This window comes from Mercurialis annua, linkage group LG8 (assembly GCF_937616625.2).
Source record: "Mercurialis annua linkage group LG8, ddMerAnnu1.2, whole genome shotgun sequence".
Taxonomy (NCBI): Eukaryota; Viridiplantae; Streptophyta; class Magnoliopsida; order Malpighiales; family Euphorbiaceae; genus Mercurialis; species Mercurialis annua.
In genome coordinates this window covers 39,826,514-39,846,930 of record NC_065577.1, presented here as the reverse complement: position 1 = coordinate 39,846,930, position 20,417 = coordinate 39,826,514, and the positions used below count along the sequence as shown (strand labels likewise).

Sequence of the window (20,417 nt, the reverse complement as noted above, 5' to 3'; positions counted from 1 at the left end):
CAAAAACCCCCCTTGTGCTGACGTGGCACTTAATTGGAGAGTGGGATTTATAAAAATTATAATTAAATTTTCAGGTATCTTTTTAAACCTTTTTCAAATATTCTCAATTTTTTTCTTTCTCTTCAACAGCTCCACCTTCCTCCACCCTCTTCCTCCACTATCCACCACCCTCTTCCTCCACTGTTCACCACCCAAAACGACCAACCACCGCCAAAATCCGACCAAGCACCGCCAAAAAATGTTGGATCGTCTCTGTTGAGAGACGAACCCAGATGGGTTTGTCTCTCAACGGAGACAAACCGTCATCGGTTTTTTTAAAAAAATTAATATTTTTTGTAAAAAATACATAAAGATCCCTTATATTTTTAGTTGATAAAAAATTGATATATAAAGTTTTAAAATTAATTTGATTTTTCAATTATTATGAATTAATTTGAAAAAATAAATAAAATTTAGGATCATTTTAACCTTTTTTTCATTAAAAAACCACCTAATACCGGAGAGTGTATCTCACTCTTTTGGATGAGAGTGGGGAGGGTGGTTTTTGTACTGATTTTGACAAGTTTAGGGTAAAAGTGATCCCCTTTTGTTAATTTTGACGTTTTTGATAGTTTGTGCCAAGTTTAGGGGTAAAATGATCCTTTGTTCAAAAAAAAAACCAGATAACCATCAAAAGTCTCATATTTTAGGCTTGTGGCATTATCTTACAATATTTTATTTTATTAGTAGTTTCTACTTTATACTAGTAGAAGTGTATTATTTTAATATGTATTTTATATTTTATTGTAGTATGAAATAAAAATCCTAATCGGCCCCACGTCTATGACTCATGCCAAATGTTTTGATGATTTATACTAATTTGTCGCCTCGTGGTCCCACATAAGCATGCTTCATCACTAAATAAAATACTACAATTTCTTTATTCAAAAAAAATAAGAGCTTAAATGTACCAAAACTCACCAACTTTCGCGTGTTTTTAGTATTTAACATAATATTTTAATTTTGACATATTTAACATGAACTTTAATTTTTTTTTCAATTAAGATCATAAGACCGTTTTGAATGTAAAACATCATCGTTTGGATGTAAAACGACACAATTTTTCAAAGTAAACACAATTGTGGACTTAATTGCAAAAAAATTAAAAGTTCATGTTAAATATGCAAAAAAATAAAAGAATAAGTTAAATAACAAAAACACGCGAAAGTTGGTTATTTTTTGTGCATTTAAGTAAAAAATTAATTACAGTTTGAATTTCAACTTTAGTACTAAAAAAAACTAGGGCTAATAATTCAAAAAAAATCAAACGTTTCGCGAGAATTATCATTATATCCAAACATTTAAATTGTTCTCTATAATATCCAAAAACATATTATAACGTTTTAACCCCAAATAAAGCATACTTGTTCTGATGTGTCGTGCATATCACGTCGATGAAAAATAAACCCTTAAAAGGCCAAATATTTAGCAAAAGTTCTCGTAATGTCCAAATATTTAAACTGTCTTAATAATGTTCAAAAATATATCATGACGTGATACGCACTGACACGCCACCTAAGCACCAAATCAACAATTTTAAGGGTTAGAAATCAGTTGTTATTATACCTAAAAATACAAGTGCTAAAAAAATTAGTTGATTTTAGACCTACTACATGCTACAGCATGCTCTATAAAACCATCATTAAGATCTTATTGTGAGCGGAGCGGGTTCCCGGGTCGCTGGCCCAGACTTATGACTGACTTCTTGATCTAGAAATGGTTTGAAAGTGGAGTCACCACCTAGTTCAACTAGGAAATGCTCTTTATGCCGACTAGATAACTTTACTCACTTCTGGGTAAGGTTATTATGCATCGGACCAAAAGACCGAGTGTGGACCTCCCCGATACTCGTGTGCTTGGCTTATCTGTTACTAGCTTTAGTTACCGGACATATTCATTTTATTCGCATCTCAACATTCAATAGCAGTCCACAGGATATAGTGCTGGAAATAAACAAGTCTGGAAAAGCAATAAACACGTTTGATGTGCATATGACTTGATCTGAATTGGATATGCAAAACAAGTACCAGGTACTCCTAAGCATACATCTAAACTTGGCGGTTTCTAACAAATAATAGAAGTCCAGATGGTCTGGATTTATTACATGCACAAAGCCTAAACCGGGGGTATAAGTTTGATTGATTTTATTAGGTGATCTTAAATGTCCTATACAACTATTTACTAACGTTTTCGTGGTAGTCCTAAGATGTTTAAGTGTCTGGCTAAATTTGATTTGATTTACTAAATTCATGTGGTTAGTCCTTTATCCTGTTAATACTAGATATGGCATAATGTTTTTGGAAAGCGATAAACATTGCAAACGGTCTCATGCGCAGTTGGATAAACATATAAGGTGAGAGATACTTTTAAACCTCGTTAACTTTTGAGTGCCCTGCACTCGCGCAGGTTTAACCGTCAGTGTGGTAAGAACACGGAATTTGTCTGTCTTGTCAATACGGTTTCATCAGCTCAAATCGTAGTCAATTCCGAGTTCTGGTGAACCCGGAATTTGCTCTATAAGTTGCTAGGTTTGCAGGCCTCGGGGCTCATGGGCCTGGTTTATACTTTATGTAACATATTTGGGCTCATAGGCCCGAGCTATAATGGGTCTGACCCATTGCAGTGCATAAAATTAAAGCACATTGATTTATCTACGTCTGGGTTCAAACCGGACTTGATTCCGAATCCGAACGATCCCGAAAATGCGTCTGGAAGTTTAAAAGATATGGAAAGCAAATTTGGGAAGCAGGACAGCAGGAACACGGCGCCGGTGTGACTGTCGGCGCCGGCATTATGGGGTGGCGGCACCACTGGTTACAGTGGCGGCGCTACTGGTTACAATGGCGGCGACGGACAACACGATCAACATCTCGTTTTTTCAACATCGTTCTCACTCGTTTTAGCTCCGTTTTTCATGCAAAAACAGCCAAACATGCATAAAAAGAACAAGGAAAACATCTATAACAATTTGGAAGTATTTAAACGAATTAAACACTGAAAATATCGATTTACAACAACTTTAAGTGTTTATTTTTCATGGCAGTTTAGCTCAAAACGACCTAAACATGCATTCTATGTGCTCTAAACTACCGGGTTTCTGGATTTAAGCTTAAAAACAATATTAATTCAGCCATTGACATTCCTTTTTATCAAATTCAATGCAATTTATTTAAAACAGTGAATTTAACTAATATGGCGATTTCATGGCAGAATCAACAAATAGCTAAACATACAATCTTAAGCAATAAAAATCAACACGCATGAATATGACATTATAAAAAGCAATGAAAGGAGGGTCTTCGGAATTAGCGGTCTGAGTCTTTGGCTCGTTTGCTGACGAAGTGGATGCGGAATCCGGCTTTGAGTCTGTGCAGGGCTGTGTTCTTGGAGAATCAAGGCGTATTTAGGTGTTTTAGGGACTGGAATTGACTAATTTTGTGTGTGTGGTGTGTGCTAGAGTTCGGCCAACTTAGGGTTTTTCTAGGGGGTCGATCTTTGTTGTATGCTTTTAACCTTTCTGGTACGACCTCTGACTCAGCTGTCTTAAGGCTGTTTATATAGAGGTCAATTAGGTCTAGGTTTAGCTTAAGTCTAATTACTGTTTCGTCTAGTTAAAGTTTAGGTTCTAGTTAAAGAAGTGTTAAGTGATAAGCTATATCTATTATTTTTATTATTAAAATTAATGTCTTAAGATTAAAATTCGTACTACAACTTGACGGCTAAGCAAAGTGCTGCTAAAAGTGAGTTTTAGTGCCCAAAATTATTAAAAACGACTCTTGAGATCCTATGGATTTAGGTATGGTCAATTTTAGTTCGTAAACCTTGCAACTTAGCCCATAAACTTCTAATATATTGCAATTACTCCAATTTCTAGACTTAGACTACAATCTTTTTGGATTTTTATAAGCTATCTGCAGCTAATTACGTTTTCATCCTCCAAGTTTGCGGCTATGCACAAATTACGAATGCTTAAATTCTAGCAAGCAAATTGATAGCTCGTCACCCAAAAAACTTTCTCTGAAAATTATCATTGGACGCTTCAATCCCTTATCATTTTTTACCTGTCCCGAAAATAGGTGTCTACAGTTTGCCCCTCTTTCAAGTCAATAATCCCCAATTATGGGTTTAGCTACTCATGTTCATGAAATCGGCAATAATAATTATTAAGGTATTCATAGTAAAAAAAAGTACAAACAATATCGATCCTTCGAGTAATGATAATGTCTTTGTTCCTCGCTCTCAATATCATTTTTTTGCTGAATTTCTGAACTTAACTAATTGAAAACTGAAAAATAAAATTATGATTTGTAGTCAAAACTAAGAATGATAGAGCCCTCAATTCGTTATAGAAGACTCATATATATACCATGTGTCAACCTCGGCTTCGTGTTAGGTAAAATCCCAAAGTTGAACCCTCATAATTTTGCACCGAAATGAAACATAACGGGGCTGAAAACGTCTTTTGACTCGTCTAACAGTTCAGGCGTGTTGGGAGACCTTCTTGTCGCTCATTTTGGCCATAAAATTCCCCTCGTGCGCGATGGGAGGCGCAACGGCTCCTTCCATCGCGCCTCTCCATGCAAAAACAGCTCAAAATCCGTTTAAAACTTCAATGCACTCTTCGGTCTTTGTCCAAACTTCACCGGTTCTTTATCATTCGACCTGAGACTTCGTGAAATCTACGTGATAATGGCTGAAACACTCAAACAAAAATGAGACCCGGTACATGTTGGCAAATAATCGCAAGTGTACGATATCGCGCAAGTAATATAACTTGGAAGACCAAGTATCGATCCCACAGAGAACAATGGATTAAATAATTAATTTCTAATAATCTTTAATTGGCTAGTAGAGAAATAAATGGTTTTTATATAAATTACTACTAAATTTGTCTACTTTGAATCTGAAAATAACTAATTATAAACTAATTTGGTAATCGAACTAAAACTGAAATTAAGTAATTAAATAAAGGTTATAATAATAATGATAAAAAGCTCAAGGATTGATAATTCCAAATAAACTAGTAAAGGAATGGATTTAAGATTTACTTAGTGATTTTATTATGAATCGAGCTATTCTAATGCACCAAATCCCGCTCTCTCAAGCCTCAAAGATTCAAATAAAATCACAACCTAATTAGCTAATCAATTATTAACTTGCTCTCACAATATTAAAACTGAATTAAATAACTAAATTGTAATTATGAAGCAAACTCAACGACTACCTAAATTCCAACCCGCTCTCACGGCGTTTTTCTCTAAGTTTTTAATTACCTATGTCTATTTAATTAACAATCTCTCAATTAGTTAATTAAACACAAAATCATGAACTAAGTGATCAAATTAATTCAAGCATTAATCTTAGTAATTAAAACACAATTTTACTCACTTAATAAATCCTAATCCAATTCGAAAACTAATCTAAGTGTTCATATCCATCCCCGAACAAAGAATTTAGTTACACATGCTTAAGCTTAAATTAAACAAAGAAGAAGATGAAGAATTAAACATAATTAGAACAATAAATACCGGAGTTGTCAATTTCGGAAAGAATCGTCTTGATTAAACTTGAAATCTTCAACAATCGTCTTGCAGAAACTAATTATAAACTACTTATAAACTGCTGAGAAACAGAAAACTAAAACGCTAATCTAAGAGAAAATAATTAAAACTAATGTATTCTAAATTATTCTACATACTAAATTGAGTCTAGTACAAGGTCTTTATATAGTAGGAGAAGTTCCGGAGTCTTCTAATTCGTATTACAAATCAATTTATAATAGGAGTTGTAATTGTGATTTGAGGAAGAATTTCAGTCCAATTCAAAGTCTGCTGCACGCGTAATTTTCTTCTTTCCCGTTCGGGAAGCCATAGTCCCGTTCGAGACATGCCCAGTTTTAACATGGTTCCCGAACGGGAGCCTCGTTCACGTTCGAAAAAACGTGAACCGAGAGCTTTGCTCTCGTTTGGTCCTTTGTGTCACGTTCGTGAGATGTTGATTTCCTCTTGAGTCCCGAACGAGACAAGGCCTTCTCGTTCGAGACTCATGCTCATTCTGCATGGTTCCCGTTCGAGAAACCTTTGTTTCGAACGGGAACAACCTATTTTTGCTCAATCTCGTTCGTGAAACTTCAATTTCTTCGTCCGCAAGCTACGCTTTACTCGTACACGCAATCCACCATAAATTTGCCCCAAATAGTCGTTTTTCACCTAATTTCCACTGAAACACTAACAAACACTATTAAACATAAAAACGCCAAATAATGTATAAAAATAATACTACGCATGATGAAAAACCGAGTAAAATAGACCTTAAATATAGGAGTAAAATACTCCTATCAGTACACACAAGAATAAAAACCAAACACAGATAAATAGCTCGGAGAACAACGATAAGATAGGAGTAATTATATCTTATCATTAATTGTGTATGATTATAATTCCACATTGTTATTTTACTTTATAATTATCTATAAATATGGACCTTTGCCCCAGAAATGACCACAATAATAAATTTAAATAAAAAATAAATTTAATTTAAAAAAAAATTCTAAAGAATTAATAATTTATCATATTAATAAAGGTTAATATCACCATATAACACAACCTTTCACATTTTTTTTCGATTTATGCACAAACTACAAAACGTCTCACTTAATGACACAACCTTTTATCATGTGACATGTGTAGTATAAATGTCTAAAACAACATCGTTTTGGTCATCCGTACGGCGAAAAATGACGTCATATTTACAAAAAATAAAGCATAAAATTAATGCATACCGGCCAATGGAATGAAACGTTTAGAAAGGTTGTGCTAAACGATGAAATAAATTGTAGTCCAGCTTAAAATTAAAAAAACAACACGAAAGGTTGTGCTATATAGTGACATTAACCCTATTAATAACATGTATATTTTTTCAATTTTTTTATTTTTTTAAGTTAGTTAAAATTTTGAATAACTATCAAAACATGGCTAATAATCACCCATGGCCATGGCATCTCACTTTAAGGCTTCCTATTACAAAACCTCATAAGAAAAAAAAACAGTCATTAAACTCTCTAATTTTTGTTAATTGGGCAAGTAAACCTCTTTTGCCCCAGAAATGACCAAAATACCTCTAAAATCTAAAATAATTCAAGCCAATCCAATCTAACTAAACCTAAAATCACTCACCCAACCAAGTTAAACATAAACCACCCACCCACCCAATCAAATCAAACCTAAACCACCCAACTAAATCAAATCACTTAATCGGAAACCGTCACCCACCACCACCCATCCATCACCGCCACATTCTTGGAAAAAAAATTTCAACCTCTGTTGAGTGGTTTGATTTACTTGGGTGGATTGATAATTTAGGTTTGATTTGTTTGGATGGATGATTTATATTTGATTTGGTTGGATGAGTGATTTTAAATTTTGGTTGATTTGATTTTTTTTATAGATTTTAAAGATATTTTGGTCATTTTGGGGTAAAGGGGTTTACTGGCCCAATTTGCAAAACTTAGGCGGTTTAATGATCTTTTTCAAGGGATTTTGTGATAGGAGGCCCTAAAATGAGGCGTCATGAGTGATTATTAGCCTCAAAACGTACAATAAAAAGAATAAAGAATAAAAATAAAATAAAATGAAGAGTCAAATTATGCACTAGTATACTATTTTCTCCAAAGCTACAATTTTATTTTTATTATAAAAATAATATTTATAATTTATAATTTCTTACTCTTTTCCTATATAAAGTTGCGGTTATGCAATCAATGATAATATTTTAAAATCAACAGAGTCATCTTTGAATCTGATATTATAATATTTAATCTTCCATTTTTATATCGAATTCAATTCTTAATTCATATAAAAATTATAATAATTTAATAATAAAATGTTGATTTTATTTTTTATAATGACGTTGGGGAGAAAACGGCCTTAGAACGAATAAGAATAATCTAATCTCGACAAAAAAAAAGGGATAATTGTATTTTTAGGTATGTTGATGTGGTAATTCTATGAAATACATGTTTCGATAACTTATTTACACTTTTACCTGTCAAGTTTTGACTTTTCCTTTTTGATTTTTTTATTTACGAAAATACCGTTTTTTTTTATTTCACAAATACCTTTTTCGGTTTCCAATTTTGGTTTTCAGTTTTTTTGGTTCGGTCGACCGAACCGATTGCACAGCCCTATTTTTCAGTTTTTAATAATTTATTCCTTTTATAGATTTTCCCTGATTTGTTTATAGTGTATATATAGTGTTTTTATAGTGTAAGATTAGTGTATATATAGTGTATTTAAGACATTTTGTAGTGTTTTTATGGTTTATACCATGAAAACATGCAAATACACCATAAACACTATAAATGCACCATAGATATAATAAAAACGGTAGAAATACACCAAAAAAACATAGATATCCCGAAAAACACCAGAAACACACTATAAATACACTAAAACGTAAATATATTATAAAATTACTATGCACCATAAATCAATTTGTTCTTTCCACAACCAGTAGCAATAAACAAATCTATGCATAAGAGAAATACAAAATAAATAATTATATGAATAATATAACAATTTTATAAACAACAAATTATAGATCTACAATAATTTATTTAAAAAATATTTAAATCATTACAAAAAATCTAAAAAATTACACAAATCTAAAAACGAGTCGAGAAATCCATAGCGCGAATGAAAGAGACGAACGGACTAGCGCAAACGGAAAGACGAACGAAAAATAGACCGAAAACGACGAAAAATTCATCGGAAGTAGACGAACAGAAGCACGAACGGAAAAGACGAACAAATTAGTAATCGTAGGAGACAAACTGAAAATCAAACGAAAAAAAAAGAAAATAAGAAGAAAAGAGAATTTTGAGAGAAAACAGATAGAAGAGAGAAAAAAGAGTGGCTATGTAAAAATTTAACCTAAAATGAGATAATATTTTTATATATAGTGGGTACTTTTGTATATAAGTTAGAAAAATAGGTAGCGTAGAAAATAGAAGAAAAATGCGTTAAAATGCTGTAAATATTTTGCCAAAAATATTTGGAAAATAAGCCTATTTTGACGATGGGTCCTTTTATGGTTATTTTATTTTATCAAAAATAGCAATGATTTTGTTTATTCATCACCATCATACAATAATCATCATTTAAAACAGAAAATTATAATTTTCTTTTAAGATATATATATATCAATATATTTAAAAACATAGTATTTTTGAAATTAAATTTAAGTGACGAGTATTATTATAAAGTCAAACTTATCAATTGTATTTTTTGTAATTATTTTATGTACTTTGGATATTCAAACAAGAACGAAAGCAAAATAACTATTGGGCCAAACCAATGAGTTATAACTTAAATGGTATAAACGCTGGTAGCAAACTGCTAGATCGTGGGTTTGTTTTCTCCCACAAACGCTCCTCCTTTTCCAATTATCAAAATAAAAAATAAAAAATTGGGCCAATGTTCATTCAAAGTGGGAAATCAAATTTGTGTTGCCCTTCTACTAGGCCCATTGATGCTTCGTCACAACTGTATGTATGTGGAGGCCCATGAGGATTCTCTATCAAGTTAAAATGATAAATAATTCTTACAAATAAAGAAAAAAAAATAGTTTTATATTTATCATCAAATTGCCATTTTTGGAATGCCTCAAAATCGAATTTGGATTTTTGTTACTTTTTAGTTTTTTCTTTCATGGTGAAATATAATCCATAAGCCAATTAATGACTAAGCAGAATTCTAAAGCAGCCAGTAATTTTTGTTGTTGTTAATTATATGAGGTATTCTAAACGGTTTCAACTATAAAACGTTCAAATTAATTCCCACTTGAGCCAGGTATGTATTTTGTGGGAAAGAAAGCTCTGATTTTAAATTTTAAACGGATGCATATATGACTATAGTTTGAATCCGTGACCTCACTTAAGTCAGGAGAGCGTCTTACCAACTCATATGCGCTTTAGGGTTAAAAGCAACAAATATTATTAATAGATGCGTATAAATTATCAATTTTTTCATTCTTCATTGTAATTTAAGCTCCACGTCATTATATAAGAGTAATAAAAATTATTTGTCATGAATGATAAACAACACCTAATTTTTTTTGACGAAAAAATTAAAATCTTTATTGATAATTGAACTATAAAAGTATCAAATCTAAACACACTAATAATACACAAATTTTCTAAGGGCTTTTGAGCAAATAATAGCCACCCAATAATAAAAATAAAATTACAAAATGAATGGTTATAAAATAGTCATAGATCTAATAATCTAAAAATTAAAATTAATTACAAATATTTAAATATGTAAATATAATTTTTCAAATTGCCGGAAAATACCGGATACGCTAAGGAGGACTCCGAATGTGCCGGAGAGAAGCAAGAGCCGCCGAAAAAGTGTCGAGCCGTCGGACAGATATAGATTCGCCGAAACGGATATGTCGACAAAGTCGCCTGAGATGTTGCAAAAACACCATAAATGCCGGAGATGTCTAATATAGACACCGGATTTAATGAAGCCGGAAAACTTACAAAACTCACCACTTGAAGAAAATAAATCCGTACAGAAAAGATAAAATCCGTTTAAAGGGTAGATGAACTAATAAAATAAAATAAAAACCAATAATATATGAAAATCTATTTATTTAGTGTAATTTTGGCCAAAGTCCCCTCCCTAAAAATGAGGCGGCCCTAGAAGTGGTAGAAGATAAGGATTTTCAGGAGACAGAGAGAAGAGAGAGCCGACCGTGGTTTTTTGTTGGAGAAACAGCAAAATATTACTAAGAGTAAAATATGACTAAGATAGTTGAATTATTTTTTCTTAAACTGTATGTAAGAACATCTCCATTGCATGTTGTATTTTTTATGCTATTTTTAGTACAAAATAAGATAAAATGCTATATATAACACATATTATTGAAATTCACTCCATTGCAAAATGCTAAACTAAATGCTAAATTTATATTTTATAAGTAATTATTATTATTGATGACAAATCTGTAAATAATTTATATATAATAAAATTTGGCATATGCTAAACTTTCTAACAAATTTGACACAAAGTTTAGCATATGCTAAATTTAGCACATGAAATAGAAGTGCAATGGAGATGTATTTTTTATACTAAATGCTAAATTATAGTATTGTGAGGTATTTTTGGCATTAGAGTGGAGATGCTCTAAATTAACTATTTAATTTTTCCAATGCAATAGAGAGAATATATTCATGATAAATCAAGAGTTTTACTATTCGACGCCTCTATTTACTAGGCACCGTCTCTTAAAATTATCATTTTGCCCTTTCACTAAAAAAAGAAATTCTCTCAACTTGATTCGAATACATCGATTATAATGACAGATAACGCTTACGATTAGTCGGGAAACAAGTGTCGACAATTTAAAATGAGCGTTTCTGGATTTTCTTAAGTAAACTACTCATTTTTTTCGATTTTTTTAATTTTTTTGTGGGGCAAATTTCTCAGATGGCGTCGGTCTAGACGAAGAAACATCCCATGGGGACGTTTCTCCAGAATGGACACGTCCCCATGGGAAGTTTCTCCAGAAAGGAAACATCCCCATGGGAAGTTTTTCCATCTGGGCCGACGCGATTCCAGGGCGTCGACACATAAAAAAATTTAAAAAACGCAAAAACAGTAAAAATTGAATTAATGGTCACTTATTGGAGGTTTTCGTTCTCTATCTCGGCTAGATTTCGACATTTATACTGCAAATTGTAATATCCGTTCGTTGGATTTGAATGAGTTGAGAGGATTTGAATATGAGTTTTTAAATTTTGAATAAGGTTAAAAGATATTTGAGTAAAAATAGGGCGATATCTAATAATTTAGGGGCGGTATTTAATAGTCCAATAAATTAAAGTAGATATCGACTGTTGGAATTATATTTGGAACTGGAACTTTTTATATAATAGCTACTTGAAGCTCAAAAAAGTTAACAACTACTGATTGTATGACTTCACTAAACATTAGTGTAAAAAATCCATATTTGATCTTTAAAATGTGAAGTGCAGCGTTGGGCCTGGTCATTTTTATAATAAATTAATAAACATTTGTAATAAAAAATATTTTAATTATTATTTATTTTTTTATTATTTAATCTTTCACATAACTAACGCACTATTTATTTATTGCATGAATGATATGTCGCAACAATTGTCTTCTATAATATTCGATGAACTAAATACTCACAAGAGATAATTAATCATGTTTATGTAAAAGAAGAACAAACAAAGAAGAAGTGAAAAATTCTTATCTTGGATTTAATTCATTTAAGTAAAATTATGAACCATAAAATGTATTTATTAATATTTTTCCATTATTGAGCATGAATATTCTATCATTTTATTTATTAATAAAGTAATAATTTTAAAAATTTAATTTAATTAAATTCAACTCAAATTAAATTGAATGTTTAATTCGATAGCATCAAATGTTATACATATACTACATCGGATACTTTATAATCATACATGTCGAACTGAATTTACATGAAAATGTCTCCAACAAAAGTAAATACATTTCACAGTAAATTTGGAAAAATTAAGAGTGTTATAGGAGAAGTTTGCAGCTTTCTCAAGAATATTCAAAGTTGATCAGAACATACTCAATGACTTTGACATTACAAAACTGCCTTAAATCACACATTATATCAACACAACATGATAAGGACGAAACACTCAACTAGCCTCAATGCAAATCTTTCTGAATCAGCTTCATTCAAAATTATAAATATTCTTGAGTACTTAATATTTGTTTTAAAATCATCTTGTCAATCAAAATTTTGGAGTCAGCCCCCAAATCATCAAATATTTACCAGATTTTGGGACTTAACATTATCCATTGTGAAAAACATGGAATTGATTAATAAATATAATCCAATGAATGACTGTAATTTATGACTGATTTCTCTCGAAGTACACTATTGATTTCTTTTTTCTACTTTAATAATTATCCTCTCAAGGATGATAAATTCAATGTGTTAATGAAAAGAAGTTAAGCTTTTCAAACTATGTATTAGTTTGACAGAATATAGCAAAACCAAAAAAATTAGTACTAATAAGAATATTACTATATTATAAATAAAGAATTTCAGAATTTTAGAAGTTTTTACGGAAATAAAATAAAGTGTTGAAATTTTGCCATGTTTCGGCAATACTATATTGTTCGGTATCCAAAATATTTAAAATTGAGATCGATAAGTTTTCGTACAATATAAACATTTCAAACGCGTAAAAATATAAATGGCTGGCCTATTAAACACATACAAATTGATTTTGCAAAATATATACAGAAGAAAAATGACAAACAAACAAAGTAAAGAGAATCATGCACAAATCTAAAAATATTCATTTAGAACATTTTCAAATCCCTATAGTTATATTCTTTCTTGAATTTCTTGACCATTTTCTACAGTAACTGGCACAGTTTCTTGGTTGAGCTAGACTTCATGAAATGAAAAGCAGAGACTATCTGTAAAATAAAAATCAAACATAGGATATATTGTCTTTCAAATTTGGGTACTAAATGATTATATTCAAAGCATGTGACTGTAATAAACTTATTAAAACTACCAAATCTCCAAACCCTAAACATTCAAGGATGTAGTCATTAAATTTGGTTAATTTAAAGAGAAAAAAAATCACCTCAAAATGTTTAAACTTTCAAGAAAACCATATAATCCTAGTAGTAAAAATCAGAAACTCCAAAATCAAAAGCTGTAAATTTTTATTTAAGAGTACAAGGTACAAGAAACTAAGAAAACTCCATGATTATTGATGTGCATCATAAAAATATGATTATATGCAAGACTTGATCATTTCTTCCACCAAGAACAAGAACAAAAGGTGACGGATCTAAAACCTTACTTAAACAACAAAGTATTCAGAGATTATAAACGTTTTCAAGATCTAAACATAAAACCAGAAACAAAAAAAGAAGCAAAAGAAATCCAAGAAACCAAAATAAAAAATAAAAATGAAGCACTCTCTGATTTGTAATATGAAGTACTCTGAGACCAGGTGGTGCCAAAAAAAACCTGAAATAATAAAGCCAGTCAGAGAGCAAAAGAAGAATTAAATTAAGCACTTAACTCTTAAAAATATATACTATAAAACTTGAAAAAAAAGAATCCCAGTTGAGAGATTTAAAGTTTAAAACCATTAAACTAACTGGAGAATGGGCATTATCTAGTTAGTATAATATAATATAAATCTAAAGTGCTAAGCCGAGGATCAAGCAGCACAAAACCCTAGCAGTCATAGTGCATTTAAAAGCATTAAAAACAAAACAAATAAAATCAGTCAGTTAATATATATATCTATAAGAAACAGCAGCAGAATCAAGATTCAACATATTTAAAAAGGGTTTTTTTTAAATATATTTAAGGATTTTTTTTTTTACTTTCTTCATCTTTGAGAAATGATCTCAATTAAAGATGGATCTTCTTGTTCTTGACCATATTTGCAACAAAAAAAAAGCCATTTATTGCCGCTGCAGCATCATCAAGATTCCCAAATCAAAGGAACTATTGGATTTGAATAATAAAAATCCATTAGCCCTAGAAAAAGATTGTGAATCTTGATGATGCTCCATCCGCAAACAACGACTGGTGTATGTATTCCTCTTCTTCTTGGTGTTCTTCATGCAGAAAAAATACATAAATAAGCAACAGAAACCCTAACCCTAACCCTAAATCTTATTTCAAGATTTGAAAGAAAGAAAAAAGTAAAGGGAAAGGATTTGAGAAGGAGCCATTTAAAAGAAAAAAGTATGAAGAATAATAATATTATACGATTCTATTTGATAAAGTGACAAAGACATAAAAGCGTTGGAGAGAAAGAATATAGAGAGAAAAAAGACGTATGAGAATACCTAAGAAAACTAAGACAACAACAGCAAAAAGAAGAGAAAAAGACTGAAAAAAAAGATGATGATGTGAGATTTTGAGAGGTTTTGGAGGGTTTAAATAGTTAAAAATTAGTCCCTCAAAAAAAAAAATAGTTAAAAATTAGAAAGATATGATAATTATGATCGGTTGGTAGTGAGCTATAAAAAGAAAAACTCTTAGGTGATGTGAAGGTAATTTTTTTTTTACTGTAATCAATATAGAGTGTTTTTACATAATGTAATCAAATTTTAGTTTCTTTTTTATTTTTATTAATTAACTAAATAAACTAAATAAAAACTAAATATTTTTTTATGTATTTTTTTGATGAATTTTTCGATGTATTTTTATCGACGCAATCAACAAAAATATAATATTTGTCATAATATTTTTAGGTAAAATGCTTTTTATCTACATCTTGATAATTTTGTCAAATATATCTCTGAAACATAATTAAAACACTATGGTCAATCAATTTTAAGAACTGGTCAAATACATCCAACTCTCAATTTTTTCTTGTCAGAGATGGTAAATTGGTAATCGACTCTTTAGAGTTTTTGATAGTTGTTAGTTACGGAGGCGTGATTCAACTTACAACCTCTCAATGCATTTAGAGGTGCCGTAATAATTCAAGTTAGGTCCATATTGGCATCCAACTCTCAATTTTAAAGCTCTATTTTCAGGTACATAGTCCTTATTTTAATTTAAAAAATCTTTCGAAATTAAAATTAAAAATTAATTGTGTAAAATAATCATTCATGAAATTACAAATTTATAAAAATATACACAATTTGAGGTTTAGGTATATTTATGATAATTAGTAAAATTAGCGGATCAAAACATCCAAATTGTATCTTAGAAATATGTTTAATAAAATAATTAGAACTATGGATATAAAAAAAAAAATCATTTTACCTAACTTTTAAAAGCTATCAAATTATACATTTTACTTCAAAATGAATTTTTTTTATAATCAGGAAAGGAGAGCATTTATGGGAGGATTCCAATCCTTTAACCTAGCAGTTTGCTCCACATCGCTTATACTATTTGAGCTATAACTCATTGGTACTTCAAAATGCATACTTAAGGTTTAAAAAATTATCAAACTGTACATTTTATGTCAAAACTAATATTCATTTTTAAATGATATGCCAAAATTAAAAATATGCACATTTTATTGTTCTCACAAGCAAAAAATAGGGAAAAAAGAAAAACAAAGTTTTATTTGTTATATTTGTAGCGATTTAAATATAATTTTTAAAATTTAGTATAAATGGTGCCAAATCTTTTATTTTTTGACAATTAGTTGACCAATGAAACGACATCAAATAATAAATTTGGACTGTAATATATGAGAAAGTGAAAGGTTAAGTATCATACTATCCGGTAAACTCGATTCACCTAAAAAAAATCCGTCCATATAGAATTATATTTGGAAGAACACAGTTATACATCGTAATCGAAAGTACCAAATTTACCAAAATCTTGAAATCCTGAGTACTCACCAAATTAAGACTCTTTATTTTAGAGATATAAAAGGAATAAATGCCAATTTTAGAATGAAGAAAATGAAACTTAAAAACCTAGCTAGCTCTCAGTATTATGGAACAGTAGCTGTGTGCGTGGTTGCGTCCTCTACAAGTATTTTTTTTATCAAGTGGGTGAGATTGACAGCCCTGACCAGACCAGACTCTCTTCTCCACATAATTTATCAAGTGGCTCACCTTTCTTCAACAAAAGGTAATCTCTCGGTTCGTCGCTAATTACCCGGTTTAGCGTTTGTGGAAAAAATTAAATCCACAACATGAAATGTCAAAACAAAAAAGAGGGGGAAATGAACCCACGACCTTGACAGTTTGTTATTCAGCGTTTATACCATTTGAACTACAGCTCGGTGATTGCCGTTATTTATTTAAGCAAGAAAATATATTATTATCTTTAATTGTTAAATTGATAATTTTTTTGAATGGATCAAAGGATAGATACTTTTGATTAAGTATATAGAATTATAGATACTTTGATACTATACAGATATTTTAGGGATTTTTTTGCTCTCCGATTTCAGTAGAAACAAATTAAAGCAACAGGGTATCTTTGTTTATATGAAATATATTATAATTTGATAATGAAAGGATAGATATTTGATAAATAGACAGATATTTTATATTTTAGGGATTTATATGCTCTCTAATTTGCATATAAAAAATAAAAGTAATAAAGTATTGTTATCCATAAAAAATACAGTCTACATTACGAGAGATTCATAAGTAGACTCAGTTTACCACGTCATTCATGGACTAACCTATCACATTATCACACGTCATTAAAATAATGGCACTATCGTAATTTTGTTTATTACTTATTTACACTTTTAAATAGGAATATTACGATAGTACCATTATTTTAATGACGTATCATAATATGATAGGTTTAGTCCACGGATGACGTGGTAGACTGAGTCTACCTAAGAATTTCTCATTACATTACAAGTTGAATAATTTTTTTTGGAAGGTTTAGTGTCTCAAAAGATCTCGACTTTTTAACTCTTTTTTAATTTTTCCTCGACGTTGTAAAATCGCAAAATACTAAATCATCTTCTTTTTTTTGAACGACTAAATCATCTCTTTTTAATTGAAAAAAGTTTATTAGAGTACATTACTACCACCTGCTGATCCAGCTCAGCATCACACACAATGTGTGTGTGTCCACATCAGCATTCACACACGCATTGTGTGTTAATCCATCTCAGCAAACTTCAGCAACAAATTGTTAAAGTTGTTACGAAAGCAGTTATTGATTAATCTCTATAAATAGAGCTTTGTTCTTAGTTTAATAGTTAGTTTTTTGTAATTGAAAACTCATTCAATATAATTTCAGTTTCCAGTTTGTTTTCTGATATGGTATCAGAGCGGGTCCGAGCCCGGGATCAGGCATTGCCGCCGGAGTTGCCGCCGCGTTATTAGTTTCTTTTCCATTGTATCGCAGCGAACCTGATTCATGATTTCATTTTGAGTTTCTTCTCCGTTGTACCGTATTGGTCCGGATTGATTTGATTGATTGTTGTTCTCCGTTGTACCGTAATGGTCCGGATTGATTTGATTGATTGTTGTTCTCCGTTGTACGGCTAATAATCACCCATGGCACCTCAACTTTGGGGGTGCGGGCGCTAAACCCCCCGAAGTAAAAAAACGGGCAGTAAACTCCCTGAACTTTGAGGCGGCGCTCACAAAACCCCCTAAGACCAAATATCGCCGATTTTTTCGTTTTCTGTCGACGTGGCATCCAATTTCTCGTCCGGACACCAAATGGCGGCGCCTGTCCCCCCTGCATGCATGTCAGACACCTGCTGCTTGTGTAAGAATGCGTCAGTTGACTTTTTATTAAAAAAAAAAAAAAAAAAAACTGAAAAGTAACCGCGGTAATTTATTTTTTTCTCTCTCCTACTTTTCCTTTTCCCCACTCGCTCCCCTCACTTCCGTTTCACTATTTTCGTTTCAAATATTTTCGCCACGCTTCGTCTTCTTCCCCCTCACTGCCGCTTTTTCGTTTCTTCGCTGACACTGACCTAGGGTTAGTTCCTTTCCCATTTTTCTCTCAATCTTTCTCATTTTTCTCGCATTCTTCCCCACTCTTCCTCCATTGTTCAACATTGTCTTTCATTTACCGAAGTGTTTTTAAATTTTTGTCTTGTCTGTCTCTGTTAATTTTCAGAAAATGGGATCCAAAAAAACGACGAAATTGGGAAAAGAAGAAAGAGAAGGGAAGAAACGAAAAGGTATGATTTTTCTGGTCTCTGTTATTTTTTTTTATTATTTTGAATTTTGGGGTTGATTTTTTATGGGATGTTGTTTTTTGCGGGTATTTTGTTTCTAGTTTGTCATTTGATGTTGTTTCAGTTTGGGTTTTACTTGTTCAGTAATTGAAAATTGTTTGTTTGTTTTTAAATTTGTTGGTTTGCGCAGCTACTAGTGAAGAACGTTTTTTTGAGGTCTTTGAAATTATTCTTAACTACAATGGAGACTTTGAATGGTTTGGTTATTTTAATGAGGATGTGGCTGTCAGAAAATTTCATATTGAGGATATAGGATTAAATAGTCTAGATAAGTGGTTACTTGAATTGAAGGTTCAGGGATTGCTAATGTATTATTGGAGGCGGGCTGGCATGTATACTGAAGAATTAATTCCTATGGAAAACGATGACCATGTCATGGACATGGCACTGGCTGGGGCACAAGATGGTAGTGTTGATGTGTATGTTAGGAAGTTAAGCTGTGATGACGTGTGCAACCTAAGGCCTGTATTTGGACAAACATTATTTGAGTTGAAAGAACTTGAAGATGGGGATGATGCATTGGAGCTGCAGGCTGTTGCTGAGGCTGAACCAGTGCAGGTGCTGCAGATTGAAGGTCCCGGTGAACCAGTGGAGGTGCTGCAGATTGAAAGTCCTGGTGAACCAGTGGAGGTGCTGCAAAGTGAAGTTGTTGATGAACCTGAAGTTGTTGATGAACCCCTGGAGAAGCAGCAGTCTGGTGGTTCAGACTGAAGATTGACACACTTGAGTTACCTTGTTTGTGCAAAGTTATGCTTCAACAGTTGTAACCTTTTAGGTTAATATTTATTTTGCAATTAGTATTAATACTGAGAATTTATATTTTTGCACTGGTTGATTAAATGTTGGAGAAGTATTGTTTGTTTGCTTATGATATTCCCGTTTATTATTGTGAATTGGTCGTTATTGTTTGTTTGCTTATGATATTCCCGTTTATTATTTGTGTTTGTACGTGTTGGTTGGTTTGGTTTTTAGGAAGCTAAACTTAACGATCATACGTGGACCCTGGACTTTAGGACCGTGTTCAGTTGTGGACCTTAAACTTTATTTATTTGTTCAACCAAGGACCTTGATCGTGTATTATGTAATCAAGTAAAGACCCTAAAAATAATATGTTAAGAAACATACAATAATTAGTATATTACGATGTTAAAACACATACTGATCAAAAGTCTTACATCTTAAACAAAGAGAAAAGGTTACTACAAAAAAACTAACTTATATATTCTCAGTTTTCTAAACAAAGTTACGACACAAAAACTTAATACATCATCAAGACCTAGAATTTGACTTCGGGCAGCATCCTTGTCATTAAATGTCATCCTCCAAACCAAGCTCCCATGATCGACATACACAAAGCTCCATCTTTACCAACCCGTCAGGAAAAAAATCACGATCACTGCTAGGGGTGAGCATTTGGTCGGTTCGGTTAAAACCGAACCGATTATTGACAAACCGATCAAACCGACACTTGTTTATTTTATAACCGAACCGACCAAACATACAACATTAACCGCTTCATTTCCGACCGAAATTTTTTTGGTCGGTTTGGTCGGTTCGGTTAAATGGGCTTTTTATGGACTTTTATGACTTTTTTAATTAAAGCCTACATAAATAGCAATTACTCCATACAAAA

At 31.6% G+C, this 20,417-nt stretch overlaps 1 protein-coding gene across 2 annotated transcripts; it reads left to right on the top strand.

The window, feature by feature from the left end:
* The first annotated feature begins 18,345 nt into the window (after positions 1-18,345).
* Positions 18,346-19,677, top strand: LOC126659489 (uncharacterized). 2 transcript variants are annotated; one of them, XM_050352778.2, is made up of 3 exons: positions 18,346-18,522; positions 18,664-18,727; positions 18,915-19,677. In XM_050352778.2, exons 2-3 carry the CDS (start codon positions 18,667-18,669, stop codon positions 19,493-19,495), a joined length of 642 nt encoding a protein of 213 aa, XP_050208735.1. In that variant the 5' UTR covers positions 18,346-18,522; positions 18,664-18,666; the 3' UTR covers positions 19,496-19,677. The 2 variants fall into 2 exon arrangements, with proteins under 2 accessions (XP_050208735.1, XP_050208734.1); XM_050352777.2 differs by having other exon boundaries at positions 18,346-18,727.
* The last annotated feature ends 740 nt before the right edge of the window (positions 19,678-20,417 follow it).

Excerpts from the sequence above, each read along its gene's own strand:
- LOC126659489 (XM_050352778.2), top strand. The coding sequence starts at position 18,667 with ATGGGATCCAAAAAAACGACGAAATTGGGAAAAGAAGAAAGAGAAGGG. Across the intron at positions 18,728-18,914 it reads AGAAGGGAAGAAACGAAAAG|CTACTAGTGAAGAACGTTTT; the intron begins GTATGATTTTTC and ends TGGTTTGCGCAG.